At 45.3% G+C, this 8427-nt stretch overlaps 1 protein-coding gene across 1 annotated transcript; it reads left to right on the plus strand.

The window, feature by feature from the left end:
* Positions 1 to 419: 419 nt before the first annotated feature.
* CUNH11orf87 (chromosome unknown C11orf87 homolog) lies at positions 420 to 8065 on the plus strand. The gene is made up of 2 exons (XM_020996153.2): positions 420 to 557; positions 1850 to 8065. The coding sequence occupies exon 2, from the start codon at positions 2079 to 2081 to the stop codon at positions 2766 to 2768; it is 690 nt and encodes a 229-aa protein (XP_020851812.1). The 5' UTR covers positions 420 to 557; positions 1850 to 2078; the 3' UTR covers positions 2769 to 8065.
* The last annotated feature ends 362 nt before the right edge of the window (positions 8066 to 8427 follow it).

The following is an 8427-nucleotide window of genomic DNA, read 5'->3' on the forward strand; positions in this document are numbered from 1 at the left end:
GCATGTATGGGGTGGGGTGGGGGGAGAGTTTCCCTCCATCTGGGCTAAGTGGGGGATGCCTAGTTTGTGCAATGAGTAGTGGGTGTGATGAGTCCTTGAGATAATGGAAATGTTCTCCTACTTCACCTCTAGGGCCATCCTGGCAGCAGGGAAGTGAATAGGGAATTGGGGAGTTGGGGTAGTTTATCTCCCAGCACCGGCTGCAGAAAAGTGCAGCGAGGGCTCTGTAAGGGATTTGGGAAAAGGGTAGGGTGGAGAGACCCTTAGGCATCCTCTTGGAGGAGAAGAAAAGGAGTATTGGGGTGTTCAAGGGAGCAGAGCAGGATGTTGGGGGGGTTAGGGCGGGTTTAGGGGTGGGGGGACACGGCTCTGAGCACTGGCAGTGGCTGCCTGACGTCACCAGCCTCTCTGGCAATAGGCTAGGAGCTGAGCTCCCTGTAGCAGCAGCGGTGGCGGCAGCGTTGTTCCAGCTTCTACTGCTTCACTCCGCGCTTTCTGCAGCCGCCACTGCATCCGCGCGGCGGGGGCTTCTCACTGCAGCCACCCGGAGACTTCAGGTAAGAGGCAAAGCGAAAGGAGCGATGTGTCACGGCATTGCGCGCGGAGGACAAGCTGCCTGCGCACTGCTGCTGGGTCTCTGAGCTCTGGACCCGGCTGGCCTGCAATGCATGCCGCCTATTTGCTCTGCAGTGCAACAGTTTGCAGTTGTCTCTGGGGAGAGCCAGGGCAAGGAAGGGAGTCGTACATCTGCCAGGGTCTTTGCCTCAATGGGGATGGACTTCCTGGCATTCGGGTTGGATCAGGTGCTTTTGAAACTGCAGCTCTCCCAAACTTTGCAAACCAGGACGCTCACTCCCCATCCCCCTTCCCGCCCCCTCTCCCAGGAAGGAGGTGCGCGATGTTTTGAGGGGAGACGAGGAGGGAGAGAGAAGGGGTAACTGATGCGATTAAGGATGATGTGGTGGCACAGAAGTCCAAGTGGGCCTGGGACAGTGGGCGGGGGAAGGGAGAAGAAAGACACAGAGAAAGGTGTTCCCGTTGCCTTTTTTCTTGGGAGGGAGGCTGGTTTTTCCAAGAGCGGAGAGGGGAGCGGTGGGCGGGGGAGCTGGAAGGCTAGATATGGGACAGCTGAGGGAATCCTGCTCCTCTGCCTTTGCATTACTGAAAGGAAAAGTGGGACGGGACGGGACGCAGGGAGAAGGAAAGCAGCCTCCCTAGGACAGACCTCGAGGACCCTGAGGCTGTAGCTGGTCGGGGGAAGCAAAAGGAGGTCTGCGCAAGGGAGGTTTATGCGGTGGCCCGGGATCCAGCACAGGGCAGGATTAGAGGCGTCTAGCTCGGGTTAGAGATTCGTTGGGAAGGGAAGATGGGTGGGGTGGGAGGCGGGTGGAGAATACATAGCCTTTCTCGGGAAATGGAGATCTGGAGCTGCAGTGCCTGCCTGGTTGGCCACAATTAGAAAGTTGCAAAGGGCTAAGGGAGACAACCTTCCTTATCTGCTGAGTAATCCGAGCAGATGCAGTGCCAACTCTGAGATCGAGCCCCCTGGGGAAAGGTGGCAAGAGAACCGAGGTCCGAAGCTTAGGACACAGCCTAGAATGGAGAGCTGGAGTCCCGCTGGGATGCGGGAAGGGAGCGAGACAGTCTTCGGAGTGGGAGGGGGAGAGGTGGTTGGGAGGGTGAACAGCAGGCTTTGAGCTTGGAAGCGGGAACGCTTTGCGGTAGCCACATAAACTACCCAGTTCTCCGCCCACCTCTCTCTTCTCCTTGTCCACCTTGCTGGCAGTTCTCCGTCCTCTTTTTCTCGTGCCTCGGGCCTGTATACTAATTCATCCCATTCTCTTTGCAGGCTGGTGCTTCACCTTACAAGAAGAAGGGTGCACGAAGCAGCATTCCCGGCAAGAAGAGGATTCCCACGGCATCGGTTACACGCGCGCACACACACGCACACATACACGCCAGCGCAGAGGGAATAGTTTTGGGTGGTGGGTGTTTTCTTCTTCTTCGTTGTTCGGAAGCAATCTAACCAGGAGAAGAACACTGAGCCCTTTTCCTTCCCCCTCGCCAGCCCAGCCTCAATGAGTGCCAAAGTGCCCAAGGAGCTGAGGCTGGCCCTGCCGCCTTGCCTTCTCAACCGGACCTTTGCTTCCCCCAACGCCAGCGGCAATCCCAGCCCCAGGGGTCCGAGTGGTAGCGCTGGAGGCAGCGGTGGTGGCAGCAGCAGTGGTGGCGGTACCTGCATCACTCAAGTAGGACAGCAGCTCTTTCAGTCGTTCTCTTCCACGCTGGTGCTGATCGTTCTGGTCACCCTCATCTTCTGCTTGATCGTCCTCTCCCTTTCTACCTTTCACATCCACAAAAGGAGGATGAAGAAGCGGAAGATGCAGAGGGCTCAGGAGGAGTATGAGCGGGATCATTGCAGCAACAGCAGGGGCTGCGGCGGGGGCGGCGGCGGCGGCGGCGATGGCTGTGGCAGCGCGGGACTGAGGGCCTGTGGCCAGGCTCCTCACAACGGGAAAGAAACCCGACTGGAGAGACCCCCCCGGGACTCAGCCTTCTGCACCTCTTCACCTTCCACCACCTCCTCCTCTTCCTCCTCTTCCTCTTCTTCCACCTATTCTTCCTCCACTTCCCCTGGCATCCAGCGTCCTGGGCCCCATGCTCCTCCTCCTCCCCCTCCTGCCCCCAGTCCCCAGGGTTCCCATCTCACCTCCTCGTGTTTGGACTCAGCTGGTGAGGGGCTTTTGCAAACGGTAGTACTGTCTTGATGGCCTAGAGCTCCTCCTCTTTTCCTTCTCCTCTTCCCTCCTTTCCTTCCTCTTTCCTCCTCTGACTCCAGCCCCCTTCCTCCTCTCTCGCCCCCTTCTCCTCAGTCTTCCTGCCCCCTCATCCCTTTCCTCCTCCACCGAGGCACTGTGTGGTGTTTGTAAATATTGAGCAATGAAAGTCTCGGAAGAAGAAATAACGCTGATGATGATAATACTTTATTAATATTAATAATTATCATGATAATACTAATAACACAACCCAAGCGCATGACAAATCACATCGCGTTTCTCATTGTCAAGGAAGGATGCATTTTTCTCCCCTTCTGCTCACCCTCCCCCCCCAAAAAAGGAGGAGAAATCGCACAAAGCTACCAAATATATAAAGTCATTGCCCAGTGAGGGAAGGGAGATTGGAGGTGAAGGAAGATCAAGAGCCCCGGTGGTAATGTACATAGCTTTAAGGTTAAGGTTACCTTCCACTCTCTTCTCCTTCTCCCTCTCCTCCCTACCTCTACCCGCTCTAAGCTGTCACTCTTCCTGTACTCCTTTCCCCATCCCTTACATCTCTACTCCAACCGGGCTCAGTCAATCGCATACTATCATAAAGCAACCATTTAGACCAAGCACCAGGACTACAAGAGGCAAGATCCCCTCCCACCCCCCAGGGAGAGAGACTGGAGCAATGTAAACGGGGGCATTTATTGAATACGGTTGGACCAATGCAAAGAGAGACAAATGCTAATGGGCAGACGTGTTGGAGACCCAGAAAAGGAAGCACTCTTTCTGTAACATCTACGTTTTCCCCACACCACACCACCCCATTCTAGTTCCCACCCTCTGTTAATAGTGTTCCCTTTCAAGGACTGAATATTTATTTAATTTTATAAATGTCCTCCGATGGCAGAGCCTAAGTACAACAAAAAACAAAATAACATCACACACGAACTCTCTCTCTCTCTCTCTCTCTCTCTCTGTCTCTCTCTCTCTCTGTCTCTCTCTGTCTCTCTGTCTCTCTCTCTCTCTCTCTCTCTGTCTCTCTGTCTGTCTGTCTCTCTCTCTCTCTCTCTCTCTCTCTCTCTCTCTCTCTCTCTCTCTCACACACACACACACACACACACACACACACACACTAGCTTCCCTTCAAACAACCATATTGTTGTTGCCCCTTTCTCTGTTTCCCATCTCTTAATTCCTCCACCCTCCGAATCCTTCAGTGATCGATACCCCCTTTGGCTGCACTGGGCTTCCCAGACGCCCTATGGTCCAGAGGAGCTTTCCAGCCAGGTCCGGTGCTGAAATTGCCTCACTGCACAGGCTACTCTCTGTGCAGGTGGAGAGGCTATTTTGGGAGGTGACTGTTTTAGCTTTGGTTGGTTCCTTTCTTTCTTTTCCTATTATTTTTTAATAATCAGATTTGTGTGTACTATTCGTTTAGTTATATTAAACATTGCATAAGTTATTCTTTTTTGTAAAAACACAATAATAGGTAATGTGCAGTACTGAAAGTGCAGTAACTAATCAGCCAGAATATTTTTGTTTTATTTTTAGAACAAGTGTACCTTTGTTATATCTTCTATTGGTACTGAATGCCTACGCAAACTATAATTCTGTACCATGCTCTCCAAACTGTATATTCTTGTTCTTCATTTACAGCTATTGATATAATGGTTGCCACTGAACATTGAATTCAGTGGTGTAGACCTGGCTTCTGCTGTTTTCAGAACTGTTATTTTGTACCCTACTCTGTAGTAGACTGTTATGAAAAGATGACACGTCCGTTTTCTCCTTTCTTTTGCGAACAGAACCAAACAATGGATGTGCATCTATTGCCATCTATTAAAACATGGTTAATATTTAAACAGCACCTGGTGTAGTCCTCCCTGCATGTAATAACTACATAGAGGCAAAGGTGTGAATGCCTGCTTGTTCTGTATGTGCTTGGGAGTGGAGCTAGTAGAAAGGGTGCCAGACAATTTGGGTGACAAGTAATGTAGATTTCATGGAGCAGTTACATCTAGAGCCAGAATATGTAAGGGACAGGTCCTTGCTATCCTGTTAACTTAGAAACCTTTGATGGCAATCAGTGACAATGTATATGGAGGGAGGGGTGCTATTTTTCTCTTTTTCCTTCTGTGTCTGGTTTAGTTGTGGTGCAGGATTTAATGAACATACGGACAGGGTAAGAGAAGACAGTGAGAGAATAGAACTATTTTTATTCTTCTCCCAAACCCAGGTGTAGCTTACATGCTGGAAATAAGGTCTATTTGTTGTCATTTCTCACTCTGTTTCCTTTAGACTTCTTGCAAGAAGAAACAGAGAGTTGCTGTATTTTTTTTTCTATCTGCCCTGGAAACTCTTTCACTTAAGACTGTGGTTTTCAGTTAACTGATGGGAAAACTGTGTCAATGGGAAGAAACTACTAGTAATACAACCCAAATTTACTCCAAATTGAACTTTAGGATTTTAGGCAAGCAGAAACTCTAAGTGCATCCCTCTTCTAAATAATGAATTGATTGGGTAGTCTCCATCTGCCTAGCTTCCTGGAAAAGAGGGCTTTTACCCAGGAGATGGGGGAGTGAGGGAGACTGCCTTTGAGGATTTTGCAAGAATTCTTTTTCAGAAGCTTTGAGGATCATCATTTAGTTTGCCATGCTGTGAGGTGAGGAGAATGGAAGAGACTCCATCTGTGGGTTCAAGTTGGAACATAAATGAATCCTATTCACAGTGCCTTAGTCACTTCCTAGTTAACAAGTTAGGCCTTTAGTGAAGTGCATGAACTCCCTCGGGCCACTAGGGAACCATAAGTGCACTAAGCCTTGGATATCTTACCAGAGAGTGACTAAGGCACTGGGAGGACTGGGGCCCATTAATTTTTGTAGTTTACCCTCATCCAGCTGCAGCTCTTTAATTCATTATTCTGAACTGTCCTTTGGACTTGGAATCTGAATTGATTCAGAGATCCAAAAAGGATGCTCCCTAATTTTCAATGAGTGCCACTAAGTGCAACAACATTACTTTCCTCACTTGGGGCACATTTTACAGTGAATAATTTCCCATTTTATTAAAGCAATAAGATGTTCCATCGTGTGCAGTGCAGGATGATGATTCCATTTCCTTGGTGCTGAAGTTGTTCATCCTTTCTTGCCTTATGAATCACAGTGCATTCAAGGCCTGCAATAATAATCCTCTTCTAGGATGCAGCCTGGCAGGCCTAGGGTAATTATAAAATTGCCCTCTGCCATTGCTGTCAAAGGAAGAAGTGGGAGAGGGAGGGACCGGGAGGGAGAGATAAAAGCACTATATATATTTTTGAGAGAACCTTTTACCTACAAAAATGGGCCCATATATTCATAACTCATAAATATTTTAAGTCCCTGTAACCATGTATACTTTACTTCTCTAATTGACTCTGCTTTAATATTTGTAATATCATTATATGTATAGATGATATGGTCCAGGAGTCAAAAGCAGGACTCTAAACTTCCAAAGGTCTCATTTGAGATTTTGTATGAGATATAACAGAATTTATATTTAAAAAATCATAAGTTTTTTTTTAAATTAAATGGCAGTCCTCATACCAAATTGTTATCGTAATACACTTGTGAGCCTTTGTATGGACTCTGTTTAAAGCACTGCTTTTTTTTCCCTGGGGCTTAATTGAATAGTCTCAAGAGATTAGGATGGTACCAGCACAACACTAAAATTCTCTTCTATGACACAAAAAGGTAATCTGGGAATAGCTGGATTTGTTTTATGATTTTATTCACTGAAGTTCTGTCAAACCAATTGCTTCAAAACCCTATAGCTACAGCTCACCTCTTCACTTACAGTTCATTATTAATAAGGTGGCATGCTTGATTCCTGCTTTTTCTTTAATAAAGAAAGTTGAGAGAATGCCTTTATTTCAATTGTGTAAGACTTCTGAAGCTCATAGACATAGATGGATATTATCTTCCATAGAATTTCTATACATATATAGATATGTATTTATATATACATACATTTTGTACAAATTTGCAATGGACTTTTTTCTATTCTCTTTTCTGCCATTACACAAATGAGATGGAAACCAAATGGTTACATCTTGAGAGAGGCCTAAGGAGTTAGGTGTATGCATGCATTATTTCTCTGAGGATCAGAGTATTGAAATTTTCCCTGTTCGTTATATGAAGGTGGGAAGGTCTGGCTGGCTCAGGGAATTGGTAATTTAAAAAGCTACTTTTCTTAGATCAGTGTTTTAAGTATAGCAATGCTGATAAAGTTATGGTTGTGTCCACATGACTCAACTATCTGGATAAAAACCCAAACCACAATTTGGCTCTTTTAAAAATATTTCAAAGTTTACTGTTATGCAAAGTTCTAGATGATTTTTTTTTACTTTTCATTTATATTTGTGGTGTGGTATAAAAGGTTATGCTTAAACAGTTGAAAGGAAGGGAGAGAGAGAGAGAAAGAGAAAGAGAGAGAGAGAGAGAGAGAGAGAGAGAGAGAGAGAGAGAGAGAGAGAGAGAGAGAGAGAATTATTTGCATTGTTTAATAAATATGATGCTCATTCTCAATAAATCAAGCCTCCTCTGGGGCCTGAATTATTCAGATTGTTGTTTGTATCAAATCAGTTAATTACTAAACTCATGGTACACTCTTGTGCTATGTAGATTAATGTAACTTTTAAGTCATTTCCCTTAATTGTCAGTGTTCTACAACTGTTTGAACCTAGGCTGCCAGATTGAATCAGAAGCAGAGTTTTTATTAGTCTGATCAGACTTCCACAGGTAAATATGTAATTCCAGTGTGAACTAAAATGGAGTAATTCTTCTGGGGTAATTTCCTGTTCATCATAGAAATTATGATTCATATTCTATATTAATCAAAGTTCCAGCTCACATCAGAACAATTCCATGTACATTGGAGAGGCTAAATGAATTAAATAAAATTCCGTTTGAGTTCTTTTCCAATCTGGTTACTCTGAGGATACACAGCCTAGGGATTTTGGGACTATTCCATATAAATGTAATAAATCCAACCTGAGTAATGATGCCAGAAGCAAAAGCTTAACCAAGAATGAGGAATAGTGGGTTCTGAAAGGGTGACTATCCTGTATCAAGGTTATTCTTCCAGATCAGGATAATTTTTGGTTTAACCTGATGTTTCTGATTCTATTGGACTGGTTTTATAGTTAAAGAGAGACTAATTTTTAAGTTAGAGCATGTCAAGCAGGCAGAATAAAATAGAGATCAGAGTTCATGGAAGATTTGTTTTGCTTTTCTATCAATAAACGAGTTTTATTGTTAATTGTACTTTTGGAGACTATTTCCTTATGTATCATATATTGTTGTCTAGGGTGGGACATTATATGTAGTCAAAATAGGTGACCATCTACGGGGTGTGATTTTTGGGGTATCGTAAAGGTCTCTCTTAACCCAAAACAATGTTTTGTGAACCTAGTGAACAATGCCTCAAGTTCTACCTGATAGTTTCAGTTCCTTGAATTATTCATTAGTCCTATTAGAATGCAACTATCTCTGAAAGAAAGAAAGTTTTAAGCTTTTTCACTCATTTGTATATTATTATGAATTAGGATCATCAGAATTCTCCAGTAAAACTTGGATTTAGTAGGGTACAACAAATAGCATATAACTCCACTCATTGCTTTGTAGAA

The sequence above is a fragment of the Phascolarctos cinereus genome, unplaced genomic scaffold (genome assembly GCF_003287225.1).
Source record: "Phascolarctos cinereus isolate Bilbo 61053 unplaced genomic scaffold, phaCin_HiC Scaffold_726;HRSCAF=1367, whole genome shotgun sequence".
Classification (NCBI taxonomy): domain Eukaryota; kingdom Metazoa; phylum Chordata; class Mammalia; order Diprotodontia; family Phascolarctidae; genus Phascolarctos; species Phascolarctos cinereus.

What these genes read in the sequence shown, in the direction of transcription:
- CUNH11orf87 (XM_020996153.2), top strand. Translation starts at nt 2,079, where the DNA reads ATGAGTGCCAAAGTGCCCAAGGAGCTGAGGCTGGCCCTGCCGCCTTGC.